Source organism: Delphinus delphis, chromosome Y (assembly GCF_949987515.2).
Source record: "Delphinus delphis chromosome Y, mDelDel1.2, whole genome shotgun sequence".
NCBI classification, from domain to species: Eukaryota; Metazoa; Chordata; class Mammalia; order Artiodactyla; family Delphinidae; genus Delphinus; species Delphinus delphis.
Window position 1 is genome coordinate 2,422,000 of NC_082705.1, and position 22,920 is coordinate 2,444,919.

A 22,920-nucleotide genomic window follows, 5' to 3' on the forward strand; every position below is an offset into this window, starting at 1 on the left:
ACAGCAATTGGAAACATATTGGCAATAAGCAAACCTGCCCATTGCAGATGAGGTAGACATCATTTCTATTTTTTTTCTAAGGCTCTTTGCTGTATGAGCATCCTTGAAAAGATAGTTTGAAACAAAGACAGTCACTACCTCTGTTCACAAGAGAAGCAGAAACACTGTCATGGCTTCTATTGAGTTTTTCCTTGAGTATGCAAGTTCATTGGCCACACTGTTAAATTTGGTCAAAATAGGCTAGGACCAGATCTGTTCAGTTTATCTTATAGAATACTAGGAACAGGACTCCAAGCCTAAGGAAGAGCCCAAAACTTAGGATTGACTTCAGAGTCCCAGACCTAAACAAATGAACAAGTTCCATACATAATCAGAGTCTACCATCTGGCTTCCTTAAGGCTATGTGTTGACCTTGCCACTTAGCCTGAATCACCGATTCAGTTGCAGCAGGATATATTCATGAATGGCCCATAAGAAAAAAGTCTAGGGCAATTTTGCCATAACTGATAACTGTGGCCAGACAGTTCGAGACGCACTTGAATGCAGTCCACTGATCGTTTCAGCTGAAGTTGTGGAGAGATTTCATACTACCTTTCATTAATGAATGGCTCCCGTTGAGAGGATAACTACCTGCAGTGTGACCCTAAGCCAGAGGTCAGTTGCCCCTCTGGTGAGTTTCTCCAAGGAACCAAAAGTGGCCTCATTTTGGAGAGCACTTTGCAGTTGTCCAAAGGCTGCATGACTACTGACTATGTTTCCTGAAACAGTTGATGATCTGTTATGCCCTCCCCTTAATGTGGGAAACAGTGTTTTCTAGAGAGATGCAAGTTAATTCCTGGCTTCCATGTGAGAAAGGGCATACTTGGTACCTCTGGCAAGAAAGGGTTGATTCTGATTGATTATGTAAGTCCTCAAATGGGACTTAACATTAGTATTTCCAAGTGGGCACAGATTTAAAGTGCTTTACATCATGTCTCCCTAGCCAGTTACTAACCTTAGCGTTTCCAGGTGAAAAACTGAATCACATCCTTCTTTTTAAAAGGCCTGCCGAAGGCCACACAGTCCTACCGTCTGGCTCTGATACCAGCTGGATGGCATTTGTCTACCCCTGGAATGACTTATCTATGGTTAGAGAAATGATGGTGTGGGAGACATTCAGTGATGACACTTAAGTGTTTTGCATAGGAAATGCAGTAGCTGGGACATTCCTGCTATTTCTATTTGAATGGCAGTCAAATTGTCACCTGAGCTCTCTGGCTGGAAGGCAGATTCAACACCCTTAAATTCAAGAGGCTTGCAGCAATTTGGGAGAGCCACACTAGGACACCTATTTTTATGATGAAGACTCCAGAGACAGTTTTTAAACATGTGGGAAGATTAATGTTGTTAGGTTTGTTAACAAAGGCTGTATTTCCAGTAGCTATAATTTCAACTTTTGTCCAATCAGTCATCACCTACTCATGACAGTCCTTTGGCTCACAAAGGCCAGGTACTAGAGGAGTGAGGGGATTTTTGTAAGCCTTGCAGAGATCCATTATGCCCCATTTCTTTGACCTGCAAAGGTCACCATAGGGAGGCTCCATAGGCAGTGTATTTAGGAAGGGGTAATTATCCACTGGGTACACTGATCTAGAACCATTTCAGTCTCACAAGAGAATCCAGGTAGTAGAAACCAAGTTTGAATCCTCTAGGTGCCAGTTTGGACTAGAGCATGCCACTTGGGCTGACATGGTTATGCTATTGGCAGAAAGAAAAAAACAGTAGCCTAAGAATGGCTAAGTTTCTTTGAATCTCCTTGACATTCAATGCTGAGTTTTTAAAATGGGTTTGTATAACCCAGCACCCAATTTGTCCTGATCCTTAGCAAGGAAGAGACTGAGAGGGGGTTGTCCCTCTCTGGGACCAGCTCATTCAGTGACCCAACTTGCCTTTCCACAGTTTGTAGAAAAGGTGAAGGTGAGGGGGTTAATATCAGGATTCTTTTCTGAGTCAGTTTTTGAAAAGCAGACCTAATGCTCAATAATTCCAGATGCCTATGGATGACAGGGAGTGTGGATGGGAATGGTGGAGGTACATTGACTACTTTTACTTTTGTGGTAGAATGTGTACCATTTTCAGACTGCATATTATCCAGAAAGCTGACCACATGGCAGATCAGTTCAAAGGCTACAATGATGTGGCCAGAGTCAGCTGATTGGTGTGGACCATCAATCCCATGACCTGAAATGGTGGTCAACTATGGGGCATCCAGGATGAATAGACCTGAATAGGTTTAAAGGTTGGATGCACTCAGACTTCCAGAATGAGGAGAATCAATGCTCTGTGTGTCATGGCCTTCCCAATCTGGAGACAACTGGGTCACCTTTCAGCATGCGTCACAAGGTAGCCACTGCAAAAAAAAAAAGACTCTTTTACTTGGTGCCCTTTCTGTGAGGGTAGACACACAGCCATAATCAGTGCAAAGAGTGTAGTGCAGATAGCAATCATACCCATCTTGATCGTACCCAATGATCAAGGCAGTGCAGGCTTGATCAGTAGCTTGACTTCACTCAGCATACGTGTCTGTGTGAATAAACCATATGATTCCCGTAGTAGCCATGATTTATTTCTCCAGTTTGTGGTACTTTTATCCACCAGTCTGTGTGTTCCCAGTGAATTTAAGGTTCCTGCCTCATCGTGGAAGAAATCTGGAGATGAGACAGCGAGGTTAAGAAGTAAAGTGAGGATTTATTTAAGCAAGAATACGTTCTCAGAGGGAGAGCAGGCAGATAGGTGAGGAGCTGCTGCCCTGGGTTCCATTGGCAAGCCAGTTATGAGGGGCATACAAATGAAAGGTTGGCATACTCATTGGGGAAGCAGGAGTTTGGAGGTCGTATTCCCCTACAGAACCAGATGGAACAGTGAGTGACTTGGATACCTGTTTCCAAAGAGCCATAAATGTTTGAGTCCTTCTAGTCTCCACAGCGCCCCAGCATACTAAAATGGGTTCCATTTGGGGGTGGGGAGAATTTGGTCACAATCCTAGCCACCTTTCTGCGTAAGGTGGCTAAAGTCAGGGTACACACAGAGTACCCAGGGAGAAATCAGTGGATGTGAAGACAGATTAGTTTCACATCAGTAAGCAAGACATGTTTTCTCTTTTACTTTTCATCAGCTTAGAATATTTAGTCAGGGTGTTTACAACTTTACCTTAGCCTTTAATTCTGCTGGAAGGCCAGACTGAAGGCCAGGCAGAGATAATAAGATTAGTCTAATGTGGGAGCTTTCATATGCCTATGTCATCTCCTTTCTCAGTCTCTCTCTACTCAGATATTTATGTTTATTGCTTTTTCCAAGTTTTTGCCCCATACCCCAGGCTGCTGAAGTCAGTACTTTCATACTTGTATCTAAAGCTATCCTGGAAGCTGCCCTAGTCCTGAAACAGCTCTTCCAAGGACGAAACAAAGGCAAACTCCTGTACAGATTTCTTAGGGAGCTACCCGAAAGAATGAATGAGACCCAGTCCTTTGAAAATAATGTTTGTATTGTTCCCTTTGGCACCAGTAGCCTTCACTGAGAGTGTGGGCTGCTCTCCTTATGGTCTTTGTTGACCTAGGGTATGCATGATGGTAGACAAGAAGTTTAAAATCCTATCGTGCTCTCCTAATTTTTTTTTATTCACTAAGCTGTAAATTTGGGCTGTAAATTTGAATTATCTTTTGCAAGCTTTTAGCAGATTCTAGAGTTTTGCAGAGGTTGATTCTGATAGATGCTGCCAGCATATTATTTGTCAGAGGGACATAAACTTGGATTTTTTCCCTGTTCCACTATTACAGTAGTCTCTTCCCCTCCCTTTTCCTCCTTTGATTCTAAGAAGCACTGCTGTTTTATGAACCAGTATGAAAGGGAAAAAATTAAACTGTCTAATAGTGACATGCCTGTTGATTGTACCACGTACAAAAAGTGAAAACTACATTTAAGCATGAGCAAAGTGGGGAATTCTCTGGTGGTCCAGTGGTTAGTACTCCACGCTTCTGCTGCAGGGGGCCCCGGTTTGATCCCTAGTCAGGGAACTAAGATCCCACAAGCTGTGTGGCCAGGACAAAAGGAAAGGAAAACAGGTTGATTTCACTGTTAAAAAAATGAGCAGAATGGGGTGAACACTGAGCTTTTATATACTGCATTGTTTTCCTCCCTTGATTACATTTGATTTAATTCCTTTCTCCATATTTTTTTCTGCTCTTTTTCTGTAGCTTGTGATTGGCACAGTTGAAGAATCTAGAATTTACAGACTAGGAGTAAACGCAGATATGTTGCATAACTCTCAATCAAATGATATTCCTCAACGTCGTGACTCAAATTACAGTAGCCCAACTAACAAGCATTCACTGGAAGAGGATGAAAGCAGTAACTTTATAACACAGAGCAGGGATTTGCTGAGTCCAGTGTACTGCACACAAGAGTCAAGAGAGGAACCTTCAGGGCCAGAAGCTGGAGCAGATCCCTCTGATGGTCAGCAAGATTCAGAATGCCGCAGAAACAAAGGAAATATCTTAGGTAATAATCTCTGCTTAGGGTTTGGACATTTGCACATGCTGCTTGTTTAACTTATATTTTCTGCAGCACAGGTAATTATTGAGCATGACCATTTTTGAGGTAGATGTTTAGCTAATACACATCTAGTTTCTTTGGTCAGGTCAGTATGCCTGTCTCCTGCAATTATGTGCAGGAGGCTCAAGTAGCAGAGTGGAAAGCTTAGTTATGGGTACCTTGCTTCTTTCTCTCTCATTAAGACTTGTTTTCCAGAAAGAGTTTGTGGGCAGTTTGGCAGAAGTAGTATTTGATTTCCTTTGTTGTTTGATCATTTAAAGTAGTCTGACTAATAATTACTATGAAAACTGTTATAATTGCCTAGCTTTTTAAAGAATATTCACTAAAATTTGGAAATGATATTTTTTTGCAGTTTAGAAAGTAGCTTAATAAGATTGCTTCTAGGATATGTTTTATCCCTCTGCTTAGTTTGACAGTTCAGACTAAGAACGTGATATGTTAAATTTTATGAATGAAACCTGAAACCCTATTTCACCTTATTGGTTACCCCTCAATTTTTCATTCCTATTGTACCTAATATTTACCTTGTTTGGTTTCAGTGATTTGTGCATAGGATTGTAACTTGAAATTCTCTTTCTTAATCTACTTTCTGCTATGGTTTAAAGACTTTAAAATTTATATGAATATGAGAAGTGTTTATAATTCCTTCCGTACAAGACTAATACCTTCAGAGTCATTAACCCCACCGCTATGCATAAAATGTAGCTTCAGGTTAAAATCATTTAAATAGCTTAAAATGGTTAGAGTTTAAAATCTTCATATACTGAAGTGCACATTACTGTTATGTCTAAATATTCAATCATTATATTTCCTCTTTTTTATTTCATCTTGACCTGAAGGTAAAAAATTTTCAGTACTAAAATTTTATGTGGATAGGAAAGTATTCTTTTTGAAAGTGGCCTGTTCCTCCTCTCTCCCACCCTTATAGCAGCATGTAAAGTATATCAAATATAAGTTTGATATCAAATCAAAGTTTTCTTCAGCTTTTTAGATGAAATAGTCTACATACAAGAGTGAACATTTTAGGAAATAAAAAGTTTTCTACCACCAAGGTAAGCAATAGAACGTTATTTCTTACTTTAAAGCCCATTTGCCTTCACCTGTCTTGATCACCTGCTTCTCCCTGCCAAAGCTATTAAATTACTCATTTAAAACTCTTTAGGGCTTCCCTGGTGGCGCAGTGGTTGAGAATCCGCCTGCCGATGCAGGGGACACGGGTTCGTGCCCCGGTCCGGGAAGATCCCGCATGCCGCGGAGCGGCTGGGCCCGTGAGCCATGGCTGCTGAGCCTGTGCGTCCGGAGCCTGTGCTCCGCAACGGGAGAGGCCACTACAGTGAGAGGCCCGCGTACCACAAAAAAAAAAAAACTCCCAAAAAACCAAAACTCTTTAAAGTGGTGTTCTCACTGTTCAAATGCTAAATAGCTAACGGGTAGCAGTGTTGGTAAGTGAAGAAATTTGGATGATGGTGAGGCTAATAAACTGATTTGAAAATAGCTTCTTTAATTTAGTAGGTGAATCTCTATGTTTAATTATAGCCTTAAATTGTAAACATTAGTTTTATGTTGAATTTAAGTCATCCTTCTGCTACCTTTTTTCTTTTATAAATCATTAGGAAAAGAAGTAGTATTATTGATGCAAGCCTTAAACACTCTTTCAACTCCAGAGGAGAAGCTGGCAGCACTGTGTAAGAAATATGCTGATCTCGTGAGTATTAAGGGAGTGAGACCTGTATATAGTAGGGCAAAATATGTGTAACTTCTTAATAAACTTTAAAAATATAATTTTGATATAGTTTCACACGTAAAATTATATTTTATTACAAAATTGAAGGGAAGAATTAAATTTCTTGGCACTGTTGTTGATAGTATGGCTTAGTTTTATGATACGCTATATAGTATATTACAGTGCTTTCTGAGATGTATCCTGAGAGTCAGTCAGCCTTAGTGTTTCCAGATCAGCATTTTAGATGCCTCCCAGTTGGGAGGGAGTGGTTTCTGTATTCAAGTTCAGGAATTCTATACATGAAAGGAATGTTAGAAATAAAAGTGTTAACCATTTTGATTGAAATTTTGAGTTACCTGAAAAACAGTACTGTTTCTCAGGAAGTATTTACTGAGCATCTACTATATGCTAGGCATTGTTCCTTTTTCCATCTTCCAAAGAAATTGACTCATGGAAGAGTTTGTTCTAACCTATGTTATTTCAAGTAGCACTCTTCTAGGATTATGGAAGCATTGTCAACATGGAAACCTTGCTAGCTTTTTAAAAGCAAAGAATGGAAAAGGCATAGAATCTTTTGAAGAACAGATGTGGGAAATTTTTAGAATAGTTGGTTCTAATTTAAATGCCAAAATTCTTGATTTTGTGAAGAACTTGTGTGAATTATCACTGATAAACTTTGTGCATTTTCATCTATTATTAAAAAACTATCCTGTATCATAAATTTTACTATATTTTGTCAGTAACGGTTCTAAGAACAAAGCTGGAACAACTTTAGTTACTGTTTCTTCAAGTGGTACATGCATGTCTCATTTAGGAGCCTGGCATCTTCTGATATTTTGAGAAGTAGGAACCCCCCGAGTATCAATGAAAATGACCTAGAGCCATCTGAATGCAAAGATGGCAGCAGTCAGTGTTGATGCATTGCTGGCCTCAGAAAAGAATGCTTGCATTGGATATCAAAGTCTCTAATAGTATAGTCACATGATGGAAATCAAGTAAGAATTGGCAGAAAAAGAAAAAAGGGGAGAAAAGAAAAAGGAGAAAGGAGTGAAATTTGGGTAGGAAAAGCAGCAGAATAGGTTAGTTTGACTTACTGAAGTGACAGCAGCAGCCAGCCATGAAAGGATTAGGGAAGAAAGAAATTAACTAGCATAGTGGGCTAACTCAGTCCTTCTCAGACTCATACATATCACCTAGAGATCTTGTCAAATTGCAGATTCTGAGTCAGTAGATACAAAAGACACTTTACAGTAGATTTTAAGTGGAGATGGGGAAGATGGTTAAGATAGACTTGCATTTTAACAAGTTTCCAGTTGATGGCCAGAGCTGCTGGTCCAGGGACTAGACTTTGAGAAACAGGAATCAAGTTATTTATTTATTTAGATATGTTTTTGAAGGAGGAGGATATGGCAAGTAAGAGTTACTGCATTTGTTTGCAAAAGTGATACATTGGAGACTTGACTGAGGAGTAGCCTCTTTTTGATGTGGTTTTATCCTTGTGGAGATCAGTAGTTCTGGTGAATAATACAAAATAGGTGTATTTTGGTTTAAAAAATATGTTCAAAAACTGTTTCTTGAAAAACTCATTTTCTAAACAGTTGGATCACCTTGGGAGTATAACATCACTGTCAAATCAAGGTGGGTTGGAGAAGTTGAGTCACAGACCTCACCCTCAGGGTAGCAACCCACAATTAAAAGAGAACAAAAAAACCTGGAGCAAAGGGTCTGAACCCCACATCAGGCACCCCAACATTTTTAAGTCCTGCACCTGAAAGAAGCCCCCAAAACATCTGGCTTTGAAAAACAACAGGGGAATCGCACCCGTGTGACCCCGAGGGCTGTAGTTGACTGAGAAATGCTTCTTAAAGGGAAGCTGCACAGACTTACTCTCCCCGGGGCCCAGTGCAGATGCAGCTGTTTGAAAAGCATGCAGACTTTATGTGAAAGAGATTGATTTGCTAATCTCAGAGCATGGGCCTGAGAAGAAGGGGCTGGTTGAGATACTCTCCAAGGATGGAGGTGCAGGCGCCATTTCTGTACTCTCACTCTAAAGCCAATGGGTGCCTTATTTTTCCCTCTAGACATTTTTCTTCTAGGGAGGGTGCCATTTCTGCACTTTCACTAAATCTTGTTAAATGTTGCTAAAGCCAGTGGGAGACGTTTTCATGCTCCCTCTGCTCCACTCCAGTACCTCCTGGAGAGGAGCTTTTATACATGTTTGGTTCTCTGATTTTGCAGCTGCAGCTCAGGGGATGCCCTGTGATCACCTGGCCCTGCAGGCCAGCAGTCTTGGGTTCCTGGGTACCTCAGGACTATAACAATTGGAGAGACAGTTCTTGGCAACCTGCCACTTGCAAGGCACTGCACAGACAACAGACTTAAACCCAGCCTTAGTCTTTCTGAGAAAGAGGACTGTTTGCTTGTCCAGGAGCTTTAGCTTGAGGGGAAGGCTTCTAGTGTGGCACACTTCTAAAGGCCTGTGGAGTTGCTGTCAGGGAACAGAGGCTGGAGGACAGGATCTTTGCACTCTCCCTCTGCTTTGCTTCAGGTTGCTGCTATCTTCCATAACGCACCTTATCTGGTGCCCCAGTTGTTGTGTCTGCTGCCAGGGGACACCTCTACATTGCTTGGTTCTGGGGGCCAGTGATGGTCAGTGGGTACCAGAAGACCGTATCCAATGGAGGAAAGTTCTTAAACAGCTACCATCCCAGAGCACAGCAGGAGGCAATGGAACAGGGAGCTAGGGCTTTCTGTGAAAGAGGCTGATGAGCTTATTTTCATGGCTATGGACTGAGGGGCAGGCTTCTAAATTAAACACACATCAAAGGGCTAACTGTAAGCCTTCCAGAGACCTAGGAAAGCAGGTGTTATCTTTGAGCTCCCCCTCTTATGCTCCAGAGTGCTAGACTCTCTTGGAGCGGAGCTCTTAACACGTGTCTGGTGCCTTGCTTTTGTGGCTGCTGACCATGGAATCCCCCCCGCCCCCAATGAATGCCTGGCCTGTTGACCAGGGAGGTTTGTGTACCTGGGTCTCATACGAGTCACAGACACAGCTGGCTACCACACCCAGGGCACTGCACAGATAGCACACTGAAAACACCCCCTCCTTCTGTGGAAGACACCTGTTTGCTTGTCCAGGAACGTTGGTGTGAGGGTCAGTCTTTGGGTTTTGCACACATCCAGAGGCCTATGGACTCGCTCTCTAGGAAAACAGGCTGAAGGATGAGATCTTTGTACTCTCCCATTGCCTCACTACAGCTTACCATAATCTACAAGAAGGTGCTGATCCATTCTTATGGAGGCCTGAATTTTACAGCTGTCACCAAAGGGGCACCCGCAGATGGCCTGGTCTGGTGGCCAGCAGAGCTTAGCTTACAGTTGTACAGGACTGTACATATTTGCATTCTTTAAAAACTGCTGCCTTTCAGGGTCAGGCTTCCAATCAGCCTGAACCTAGGTTGTGCTGAAGTCTCCCCTGACCTCTTTGGGACACTGACAGGTCCTGGAACACACTCAACAACCGGGAGGCATTAAAAATAAAATAAGCTGCTTGCACAAGCAATCACCAACGTTTGAGAGACAAGGAAGAGCTGCAAGGTTGAAGGATAAGATTCATCTCCTAAGTGAGGCCACTCCTCCAAGACTGCGAGAGGTGGCTATTTCATGGAGTGTATAAAAGCAAACACAGAAAGTCAAGCAAGATGAGGAAGAGGGGAAATATGCTGTACGTGGAACAACAAAATAAAACCTTGGAGAAAAACATAATGAAGTGGAGATAGGTAATTTTCTTGATAAAGGGTTCAAAGTAATAATCATAAAGATGCCCACTGAGCTAGGAGAAGAATGCATGAACACAGTGAGAACTTCAACAAAGATAGAAAATATAAGAAAGTAAAAAATCAAAGTCACAGAACTAGAAAATTGAAAAACACTGAAAAATACGCTAGTGGGTTCAACAGCAGACTAGATGAAGTAGAAGAAAGGATCAGTGAACTTAAAGCAAGGGCGGTGGAATTCACCCAAGCAGAGCGGCAAAAGGAGAAAAAAATTTAAAAAGTGAAGGCAGCTTTAGGAATGTGTGAGACAACATCAGGTGCACTGATATGCATATTATAGGGGACCCAGAAGGAGAAAAGAGAGAGAAACAGGCAGAACACTTATTTGAAAAAGAATGATTGAAAAGTTCCTTAAAATGGGGAAGGAAGCACATCCAGCTCCAAGTTCCAAATAAGATGTACTCAGAGGAACCCACAGCAAGACACAGTATAATTAAAATGTCAAAAGTTAAAGACAGAGACTTCGGGCAGCAAGAGAAAAAGCAACCTGTTACATATAAGGCAATACTCAGAAGATTATCATTAGATGTTTCAGCACAAACTTTGCTGCCCAGAAAGAAGTTGCACAATATTATCAAAATGCTGAAAGAAAAAAAGAATACGCAGTAAAGTTACCATTCAGAAGTAAAGGAGAGAGAATTTTCCATACAAGCAATTCTAGAGGAGGTCATTACCACTAAACCAGTCTTATAAGGAATGTAAACGGGATTTCCTTAAGCTGAAAAGAAAGGGCACTAATTAACAGGAACATATATGAAAATATGTCACTGATAAAGGTAATTATGTAGGAAAGACAGTGGATTAATCTTGTAAAGCTAGTATGAAGGTTAAAAGACAAACGTAGTAAAAATACTACTTTGGTATTAGTGGATAATAATTGGTATTAGGGGATACACAAGATAAAAGATATAAAACATGACATCAAAAACTTGAAAAGTGTGTGTGGGAAGATAAAAATTTAGAGCTTTAGAATGCTTTCAGACGTAAGTTGTTATCAACTTAAAATGGAATGGTATAATTTGTTACCTCATGTAAACCTCATGGTAACTACAAAGCAACACCCTGTGGTAGATAACACAAAAAATAATGACAAAGGAATCTAATAATACCATTTGCAAAGTGCAAAGGAAGAGAGCAAGAAACAAGAAAGGAATGCTGGAATGAGAAAACAATTAAAAAAAATTGAAATGGCAATAAGTACAAATGGACTAAATTCTCCATTCAGAAGTAGTAGAGTGACTGAATGGCTAAAATAAATAACATTTATACGCCGCCTACAAGAGACTCACTTCAGGTATCAGGATAGGCACAAACTAAGAGTGAAAGGGGGGACAAAGATATTCCATAGAAATGGAAACCAGAAGAAAGCTGTGGCAGGTATATATATATATCAGACAAAATAGAGTTTATGAACAAAGACTGTAATAAGAGACAAAGGGATTACATAATGATAAAGGGGTCAGTACAGTAAGAGGATATAACATGTGTAAACATTTATGCACCCAGCATAGAACCATCTAAATATATGAAGCAAATATTAACAGTCCTAATGGGAGAAATAGACATCAATACAATAATAGTAGGGGCTTCTAATACTCCACTTACATCAACCATATAGATCATCCGGACAGAAAATCAGTAAGAAAATGTCAGCCTTAAAGAACATGTGAGATCACATAGATTTATCAGATATATACAGACCATTCCATCAAAAAAAAAGAAAAAGGAATCCAGCAGAATCACACATTTTTCTGAAGTGCACATGGAACATTCTGGAGAAGAAATGTTTTAGGCCACAAAACAATTCTTAATAAATAAAGGAAGATTTCAGTGTATTGAGCATCAGGTATAAAACTAGAGATCAATTTTGAAACAAAACTAGAAAGTTTACAAATGTGTGAGATCAAACAACATGTAGTGAACCGACCATGGGTCAATGAGGAAATCAAAAGAGAAATTTAAAGAAAAACAACCTCGAGAAAATGAGAATACAACATAACAGATTTATGGGATGCAGGAAAAGCAGTTGTAAGAGGTAGGTTCCTGGTGATAAAATGCCTAACTCCATAAACAGTCTAACTGTTACACACCAAGAAAATAGAAAAAGAAGAATAAATGAAGCCCCACGTTACTATAAGGAAAGAAAGAACAAAGATCGGGATGGAAATAAATGTAACAAAGACTCAAAAGACAATAGAAGAGGTGAATGAAATTAAGAGGCTTTTTTTCTTTTAAAAGATAAATTGATGAACGTTTAGCTAGACTCGTCAAGAAAAGGACAGGGCTTAAATAAATAAAATCAGAAATAAAAGAGACAGACACCACAGAAATAAAAAAGATTGTAAGAGTGTACTGTCAACTGAAAACAAAAATGCACAACCTAAAAGTTGAGAATTACGTTTTATTTGGCAGACTTTCTGAGTACTGTAGCCTGGGAGACACCCTCTCAGATAGCTCTGGGGGACTGCTCCAGAGAGGTAAAGGAGGAGCCAGAATATATAGGAGTTTTTGCAACAAAAACCAGGTAGTTGGAACATCAGAAGCTTTCTGTTATTTAAAGAAAACCAGACATCTCAAGTGAATGAATTTAGCACGTTTCTCTCTATGGGGAGGTGCAGGAGTCTGGGCTGACGGAAATCATTCCTTTGATACACACCTTAGCTATGTAGGGTCACTATCCTGTTGTCTCCTATCTTGAGTCCCCTCAGGGTGCACAGTTGGGGGCAATTGGAGTGTTTGATGGCTTGATGGCTGCAGCATCCTTTGTTTAGTGCAATGGCTGGTGGCATTCTTAGTCCACACTAGTATAAACAGTTATATACTAGCAAATTGTAGAGGAGATGGATAAATTCCTAGAAACATACCAGCAAGCGGGACTGGATCATGAGGAAATAGAAAACTGAACATACCAATAACTAGTAGAAAGATTGAATAATCAAAGATATCCCAGGAAACAAAAGTCCAGGATCAAACAGTTTCATTGGTCAGTTCTACCAAACAATCAAAGAAGATTTAATAATTAATACCTCTTTTTCAAACTCTTCAAAAAAGTTGAAAAGGATGGAACACTTCTTAACTACTTGTATGATGCCAGCATTACCTTGTTACCAAACCTGACAGGGATACCACAAGAAAAAGAAAATTACACTCCAGTATCCATGATGAATATAGATAAAAAATCTTTAACAAACTATTAGCAAACTGAATCTAACAATACATTAAAAGAATAATACACTATGGTCAAGTGGGATTTATTCCAGGGGTGCATGGGTGATTCAGCCTCTCATATCAATCAGTGATACACTTCATTAATACTATGAAGGATAAAAATCATAACATCCCCTCAGTAGATGGAGACAAATCATGTGACAAAATTCAACATCTATTTATGATGAAAACTCTCAACAAAGTGAGTGTAGAGAAAATGTACCTCATAAAAAAAAGTCAATGTATGAAAATTTTGCAACTAACATACTGAAAGATGATGTATTGAAAGCTTTTCCTCTAAAACAGGAACAAGACAGGGATGCTCATTCTCATCACTTTTAGTCAACACAGTATTGCAAGTCATAGCCAGAGCTATTGGGCAAGAAAGAGAAGTAAAAACTGTCACTATTTGCAAGTGGCATTATATGATACTGTACAGAATCCCCTAAAGACCCTACCAAAAAAACTCTTAGAACTAATGTACAAATTCAGTAAGGTTCCTAGATACAAAACCAATTTACAAAAATGAGCTGCATTTCTCCTCAGCAAGAGCTATTAAGAAAACAGTTCCACTTAAAATTGTATCAAAAAGAATAAAATAGGGCTTCCCTGGTGGCGCAGTGGTTACAGTCCACCTGCCGATGCAGGGGACACGGGTTCGTGCCCCGGTCCGGGAGGATCCCACGTGCCGCGGAGCAGCTGGGCCCGTGAGCCATGGCCGCTGAGCCTGTGCGTCCGGAGCCTGTGCTCCGCAACGGGAGAGGCCACAACAGTGAGAGGCCCGCGTACTGCAAAAAGAAAAAAAAAAAAAAAGAATAAAATACCTAGGAATAAAATTAATCTAGGAAGTGAAAAACCTGTACGCTGAAAACTATAAGATATTGATGAAGGAAACTGAAGAAGACACAGCTAAATGGAAAGAAATAAATTTCATGCTCATGGATTGGAAGAATTAATATACTAAAATGTCTGTACTGCCCACAGCAGTCTACAGATTCATTAAAATTGGTATGAAAATACCAATGGCATTTTTTTTACAGAAATAGAACAAACAACCTTAGTTTTTTTTTGATGTAATCACAGAAGACCCTGAATAATCAAAGCAAACTTATAAAGGAAAAACAAGCTGGAGGCATCTTGCTCCCTGATTTCAAACTGTACTACAAAGCTATAGTAATCAGTGTGTTATTGTCATAAAAACAGACACATAGATCAGTGAAACTGAACAGAGAGCCCCCAAAAAACTCATGCATACATGGCTAAATTATTTTATAAGAAAAGAGCCAAGAATATACAATGGGAAAAGGACAGTTTCTTGCATGAATTGTCTTGAGAAACCTGGACAACCACATGTAAAAGAAAAAAAGGGGACTTATGTCTTAGACCATATATAAAAATTAACCCAGAATGGATTAAAGAATCCATTGAATGTAAGACCTGAAACCATAAAAGTTCTAAAAGAAAATATGAGTGGTAAGCTCCTTAACATTGGTCTTCCCAGTAATTTTTTGGATTTGATGCCACAGCAAAGGTGGCAAGAACAAAAATAAATAAGTAGGACTATGTCCAACTAAACAGCTTTTGCATAGCAAAGGAAATCATGAAAAAATTGTAAATGTAATTTACTGAGTGGGAGAAAATATTTGTAAATCATATATTTGTTAAGGAGTTAATATGCAGGATATGTAAAGGTAGATAAAAAATATATAAATACATATACATAAAACTCAATAGTCAAGACCAAGCAATTCAGTTAAAAATTGGGTAGAAGATTTGAATAGACCTTTTTTTTGTTTTTTTTTTACTCAAAAAAGACATGGCCAACAGGTACATGAAAAGTTGCTTAACATCACAAATTATTAGGAAGTGCAAATCAAAACTATAATGAGCTATCATCTGACATCCTTAGTATGCCTATCAAGAAGATAAAAGATAAGTGTTGATAAGGATATGGGAAAAGGGGAATCCATGTGCACTGTTGGTGGGAATGTAAATACATTATGGAGCTGTATCCAGAAATTAAAAATAGACTTGCCATATAATCCACCAGTTTCTCCTCTGGGTTTTTTTCCAAAGAAAATGAAAACTCTAATTTGAAGTTAAGTATTCTTTGCAGCATCATTTGTAATAGCCAAGGTTTGGGACAACCAAAGTGTCCATCAGTGGATGTATGGATAAAAAAGATGTGGGAAATGTATACATGTATATCTGGGAAATATATATACAATATATATACATACAAACAATGAAATATTCAGTCTTGATCACTAAAAAATAAATCTTGTCATTTGCATAGACAGCATGGATGAACATTGAGGGCTTTATGCTAAGTGAAATACGACAGACAAATATATAATCTCACTGACATGTGGAATTAAACACACACAAGCTCATAGGTTCAGAGAACAAATTAGTGGTTGCCAGAGGTGGATGGGAAGTGAACAAATGTGTGAAGGGGGTCAAAAGGTAGAAACTTCCAGCTATAAAATAAGTCATGGGGATGTAAGGTACTCCTTGATGGCTACAGTTAATAATACTGTATTGCATATTTGGAAGTTGCTAAGAGACTAGATCTTAAAAATCCTCCTCAAAAGAAAAAAAAAAAGTTTTGTAACAACATATGGTGATAAATGTTAAATATACTCATTGTGTTGATCCTTTTGCAGTGTATACAACTATCAAATCATTATTTTGTACACCTGAAGCTAATAGAATATTATGTCAGTTATACCTGAATTTTAAAAATCAAAAATATAAGAAAAATTAAATAAACTAAATTGTTTGCGATAATAATATACATAAGTACTTTTCAATTTTGAACCAAGGAATTCTTTAAGAAACCAAACACACTTATAAGGGAAAATAATGGCAAAGTGTGGCTTTATTCAAATTAACCCTGTCTCATTAAAGACACCTTAGAGAAATTGTCAGCAGATACCCAACAAAGGATTAGAATCATGAATATATGAATAGCATGTACAGAGTGGTAAGGACAGGCAAATAACCCAGTAGAAAAAGGACAGGAGACATGAGGCATTTTATTGAAGAAGAGAAAAAGTTTTGGTTTGTACATTTTTTAAGTGGGAGAGATAACAGAAAAAGTATGGATAGAATATATAGAAATTCCTCAGTAATGCTTATTAAATGGAAAATATCTTTGCACTTCGTTGACTTTAATATTTTCTTATGTATTGATTAATTGTGTTTCTGTGCATATTGATTATCTAGTTTCCTTTGCCCCTTTTCCCCTTGGAATGTTGCTGTGCACTTTTTATTACAGCGAAGAGAACATAATTTTACTTCTTTGACTCAAAAGCCATGTTTCAAAAATCTCAATCTTATCCACCTACTTCCCGCCAAAATAGGACAAAAAGAACAGAGATAGGCCTTTGAGTTGCCACTTTTATTATCTTACAGTTTTATCAGTGCCTCTTCCTATGGGGCAGACATTTAAGTAGCAATGAGTCCCTTGTGGGACTCTAACCATCTTTGAGGTACTTTCTCTGTTGGAAACACTGGTTGTGTGTCTAAGATGAGATTAGATGTTGCAGAATACCTTCTGCATTTGCCTGGAATCTCTCCTGGACTACCCCAGTGTGGTGAAGCTCGTGGGTTATCTACATTTGTTACTATTTATTTTATTTTTATTTTCTAACGTCTTTATCGGGGTATAATTGCTTTACAATGGTGTGTTAGTTTCTGCTTTATAACAAAGTGAATCAGTTATACATATACATATGTTCCCATATCTCTTCCCTCTTGCGTCTCCCTCCCTCCCACCCTCCCTATCCCACACCTCCAGGCGGTCACAAAGCACCGAACTGATCTCCCTGTGCTATGCGGCTGCTTCCCACTAGCTATCTACCTTATGTTTGTTAGTGTATATATGTCCTTGCCTCTCTCTCGCTTTGTCACAGTTCACCCTTCCCCCTCCCCATGTCCTCAAGTCCGTTCTCTAGTAGGTCTGTGTCTTTATTCCTGTCTTACCCCTAGGTTCTTCATGACATTTTTTTTCTTAAATTCCATATCTATGTGTTAGCATACGGTATTTGTTTTTCTCTTTCTGACTTACATCACTCTGTATGACAGACTCTAGGTCTATCAGCCTCATTACAAATAGCTCAATTTCGTTTCTTTTTCTGGCTGAGTAGTATTCCATTGTATATATGTGCCACATCTTCTTTATCCATTCATCCGATGCTGGGCACTTAGGTTGTTTCCATCTCCAAGCTATTGTAAATAGAGCTGCAATGAACATTTTGTTACATGACTTTTGTTTTTTGTTTTTTTTTGCGGTACGCGGGCCTCTCACTGCTGCGGCCTCTCCCGTTGCGGAGCACAGGCTCTGGATGCGCAGGCTCAGCAGCCATGGCTAACGGGCCCAGCCGCTCCGCGGCATGTTGGATCTTCCCAGACCAGGACACAAACCCGTGTACCCTGCATCAGCAGGTGGACTCTGAACCACTGTGCCACCAGGGAAGCCCCATGACTCTTTTCGAATTATGGTTTTCTCAGGGTGTATGCACAGTAGTGGGATTGCTGGGTCATATGGTAGTTCTATTTGTAGTTTTTTAAGGAACCTCCATACTGTTCTCCATAGTGGCTGAATCAATTCACACTCCCACCAGCAGTGCAAGAGTGTTCCCTTTTTTCCACACCCTGTCCAGCATTTATTGTTTCTAGATTTTTTTGATGATGGCCATTCTGACTGGTGTGAGATGATATCTCATTGTAGTTTTGATTTGCATTTCTCTAATGATTATTGACGTTGAGCATTCTTTCATGTGTTTGTTGGCAGTCTGTATATCTTCTTTGGAGAAATGTCTATTTAGGTCTGCCCATTTTTGGATTGGGTTGTTTGCTTTTTTGTTATTGAGCTGCATGAGCTGCTTGTAAATTTTGGAAATTAATCCTTTGTCAGTTGCTTCAATTGCAAATATTTTCTCCCATTCTGAGGGGCGTCTTTTGGTCTTGTTTATGGTTTCCTTTGCTGTTCAAAAACTTTGAAGTTTCATTAGGTCCCATTTGTTTATTTTTGTTTTTATTTCCATTTCTCTAGGAGGTGTGTCAAAAAGGATCTTGCTGTGACTTACGTCATAGAGTGTCCTGCCTATGTTTCCCTCTAAGAGTTTGATAGTTTCTGTGCTTACATTTAGGTCTTTCATCCATTTTGAGCTTATTTTTGTGTATGGTGTTAGGGAGAGAACTAATCTCATAATTTTACATGTACCTGTCCAGTTTTCCCAGCACCACTTATTGAAGAGGCTGTGCTTTCTCCACTGTACATTCCTGCCACCTTTATCAAAGATAAGGTGTCCATATGTGCATGGATTTATCTCTGGGCTCTATCCTGTTCCATTGATCTTTCTGTTTTTGTGCCAGTACCATACTGTCTTGATTACTGTAGCTTTGTAGTATAGTCTGAAGTCAGAGACCCTGATTCCTCCAGCTCTGTTCTTTGTTCTCAAGATTGCTTTGGCTATTCGGGGTCTTTTGTGTTTCCATACAAATTGTGAGGTTTTTTGTTCTAGTTCTGTGAAAAATGCCAGTGGTAGTTTGATAGGGATTGCATTGAATCTGTAGATTGCTTTGGGTAATAGAGTCATTTTCACAGTTTTGATTCTTCCAATCCAAGAATGTGGTATATCTCTCCATCTATTTGTATCATCTTTAATTTCTTTCATCAGTGTCTTATAATTTTCTTCATACAGGTCTTTTGTCTCCTTAGGTAGGTTTATACCTAGATTTTTTGTTGCAATGGTAAATGGGAGTGTTTTCTTGTTTTCAATTTCAGATTTTTCATCATTAGTATATAGGAATGCCAGAGATTTCTGTGCATTAATTTTGTATCCTGCTACTTTACCAAATTCATTTATTAGCTCTAGTAGTTTTCTGGTAGCATCTTTAGCATTCTCTATGTATAGAATCATGTCATCTGCAAACAGTGACAGCTTTACTTCTTCTTTTCCAGTTTGGATTCCTTTTATTGCCTTTTCTTCTCTGATTGCTGTGGCTAAAACTTCCAAAACTATGTTGAATAAGAGTGATGAGAGTGGGCAACCTTGTCTTGTTCCTGATCTTAGTGGAAATGCTTTCAGTTTTTCACCATTGAGGATGATGTTGGCTGTGGGTTTGTCATATATGGCCTTTATTATGTTGAGGATGTTCCCTCTATGCCTACTTTCTGCAAGGTTTTTATCATAAATGGGTGTTGAATTTTGTCAAAAGCTTTCTTCTGCATCTATTGAGATGATCATATGGTTTTTCTCCTTCAATTTGTTAATATTGGTATCACATAATTTGCATATATTGAAGAATCCTTGCATTCCTGGAATAAACCCCACTTGATCATGGTGTATGATCTTTTAATGCGCTGTTGGATTCTGTTTGCTAGTATTTTGTGAAGGATGTTTGCATCTATGTTCATCAGTGATATTGGCCTGTAGTTTTTCTCTCTTTGTGACATCCTTGTCTGGTTTTGGTATCAAGGTGATGGTGGCCTCGCAGAATGAATTTGGGAGTGTTCCTCCCTCTGCTATATTTTGGAAGAATTTGAGAAGGGTAGGTGTTAGCTCTTCTCTAAATGTTTGATAGAATTCACCTGTGAAGCCATCTGGTCCTGGGCTTTTGTTTGTCGGAAGATTTTTAATCACAGTTTCAATTTCAGTGCTTGTGATTGGTCTGTTCATATTTTCTATTTCTTCCTGATTCAGTCTTGGCAAGTTGTGCATTTCTAAGAATCTGTCCATTTCTTCCAGGTTGTCCATTATATTGGCATAGAGTTGCTTGTAATAATCTCTCATGATCTCTTGTATTTCTTCAGTTTCAGTTGTTACTTCTCCTTTTTCATTTCTAATTCTATTGATTTGAGTCTTCTCCCTTTTTTACTTGATGAATCTGGCTAATGGTTTATCTATTTTGTTTATCTTCTCAAAGAACCAGATTTTAGTTATATTGATCTTTGCTATCATTTCCTACTTTTCTTTTTCATTTATTTCTGATCTGATTTTTTGTTTGTTTTTGCTGTTTTAATATTTTACTAATCCTGTCAGTCAAAAATGGTGATGTCATGAGAAATGACAGTTTAGGTTTAATATGAGGAATGGAGTTTGCCTCATAATTAAAAGAAGTTTAAAAAGTTAAAAGAAATTTAACTTTTAGGTGGAAAGACAAATATTTACTTATGAAACAACAGAATTCAATACAGTTCATAATCAAGTACTGGATTATATGGTGGAGATTCTAAGAGGTATAGACATTCTTATTAGTAATAATGTTTTTTTTTTTTACATCTTTATTGGGGTATAATTGCTTTACAATGGTGTGTTAGTTTCTGCTTTATAACAAAGTGAATCAGATATACATATACATATGTTCCCATATCTCTTCCCTCTTGCGTCTCCCTCCCTCCCACCCTCCCTATCCCACCCCACCAGGCGGTCACAAAGCACTGAGCCGATATCCCTGTGCCATGCGGCTGCTTCCCACTAGGAATCTACCTTACGTTTTTTAGTGTGTATATGTCCATGACTCTCTCTCGCCCTGTCACAGCTCACCCTTCCCCCTCCCCATATCCTCAAGTCCGTTCTCCAGTAGGTCTGTGTCTTTATTCCTCTCTTACCCTAGGTTCTTCTTAAATTACATATACATGTGTTAGCATACAGTATATGTGTTTTTCTTTCTGACTTATTTCACTCTGTATGACAGACTCTAGGTCTATCCACCTCATTACAAATAGCCCAATTTCGTTTCTTTTTCTGGCTGAGTAATATTCCATTGTATATATGTGCCACATCTTCTTTATCCATTCATCCAATGATGGGCACTTAGGTTGTTTCCATCTCCGGGCTATTGTAAATAGAGCTGCAATGAACATTTTGGTACATGACTCTTTTTGAATTTAGGTTTTCTCAGGTTCTATGCACAGTAGTGGGATTGCTGGGTGATATGGTAGTTCTATTTGTAGTTTTTTAAGGAACCTCCATACTGTTCTCCATAGTGGCTGAATCAATTCACACTCCCACCAGCAGTGCAAGAGTGTTCCCTTTTCTCCACACCCTGTCCAGCATTTATTGTTTCTAGATTTTTTTGATGATGACCATTCTGACTGGTGTGAGATGATATCATTGTAGTTTTGATTTGCATTTCTCTAATGATTATTGACGTTGAGCATTCTTTCATGTGTTTGTTGACAGTCTGTATATCTTCTTTGCAGAAATGTCTATTTAGGTCTGCCCATATTTGGATTGGGTTGTTTGTTTTTTTCTTATTGAGCTGCATGAGCTGCTTGTAAATTTTAGAGATTAATCCTTTGTCAGTTGCTTCAATTGCAAATATTTTCTCCCATTCTGAGGGGCGTCTTTTGGTCTTGTTTATGGTTTCCTTTGCTGTGCAAAAGCTTTGAAGTTTCATTAGGTCCCATTTGTTTATTTTTGTTTTTATTTCCATTACTCTAGGAGGTTGGTCAGAAAGGATCTTGCTGTGATTTATGTCATAGAGTGTTCTGCCTATGTTTCCCTCTAAGAGTTTGATAGTTTCTGGCCTTACATTTAGGTCTTTAATCCATTTTGAGCTTATATTTGTGTATGGTGTTAGGGAGTGATCTAATCTCATACTTTTACATGTATCTGTCCATTTTTCCAGCACCACTTATTGAAGAGGCTGTCCTTTCTCCACTGTACATTCCTGCCTCCTTTATCAAAGATAAGGTGTCCATATATTCGTAGGTTTATCTCTGGGCTTTCTATCCTGTTCCATTGATCTATCTTTCTGTTTTTGTGCCAGTACCATACTGTCTTGATTACTGTAGCTTTGTAGTATAGTCTGATGTCAGAGAGCCTGATTCCTCCAACTCCTTTTTTCATTCTCAAGATTGCTTTGGCTATTCGGGGTCTTTTGTGTTTCCATACAAATTGTGAGGTTTTTTGTTCTAGTTCTGTGAAAAATGCCAGTGGTAGTTTGATAGGGATTGCATTGAATCTATAGATTGCTTTGGGTAATAGAGTCATTTTCACAATGTTGATTCTTCCAATCCAAGAACATGGTATATCTCTCCATCTATTTGTATCACCTTTAATTTCTTTCATCAGTGTCTTATAATTTTCTTCATACAGGTCTTTTGTCTCCTTAGGTAGGTTTATTCCTAGGTATTTTATTCTTTTTGTTGCAATGGTAAATGGGAATGTTTTCTTGTTTTCAATTTCAGATTTTTCATCATTAGTATATAGGAATGCCAGAGATTTCTGTGCATTAATTTTGTATCCTGCTACTTTACCAAATTCATTGATTAGCTCTAGTAGTTTTCTGGTAGCATCTTTAGGATTCTCTATGTATAGTATCATGTCATCTGCAAACAGTGACAGCTTTACTTTCTCTTTTCTTATTTGGATTCCTTTTATTTCCCTTTCTTCTCTGATTGCTGTGGCTAAAACTTCCAAAACTATGTTGAATAAGAGTGATGAGAGTGGGCAACCTTGTCTTGTTCCTGATTTTAGTGGAAATGCTTTCAGTTTTTCACCATTGAGGATGATGTTTGCTGTGGGCTTGTCATATATGGCCTTTATT

General features: G+C 38.7%; 1 protein-coding gene across 3 annotated transcripts in view; it reads left to right on the forward strand.

Annotated features, from left to right (window-relative positions):
* LOC132419203 (gamma-taxilin-like) overlaps nucleotides 1–22,920 on the forward strand; it is a 60,917-nt gene that overhangs the window by 7,818 nt on the left and 30,179 nt on the right. The window contains exons 2-3 of one of the 3 annotated variants that reach the window (XM_069540389.1): nucleotides 4,233–4,536; nucleotides 6,204–6,295. The exons of 1 other annotated variant lie outside the window; for it this stretch is intronic. In XM_069540389.1, coding sequence (XP_069396490.1) covers nucleotides 4,290–4,536; nucleotides 6,204–6,295 — 339 coding nt within the window. In that variant the 5' untranslated portion in view covers nucleotides 4,233–4,289. The remainder of the gene's footprint in view (nucleotides 1–4,232; nucleotides 4,537–6,203; nucleotides 6,296–22,920) is intronic. One more of the 3 variants, XM_060003179.1, reaches the window with a different exon arrangement.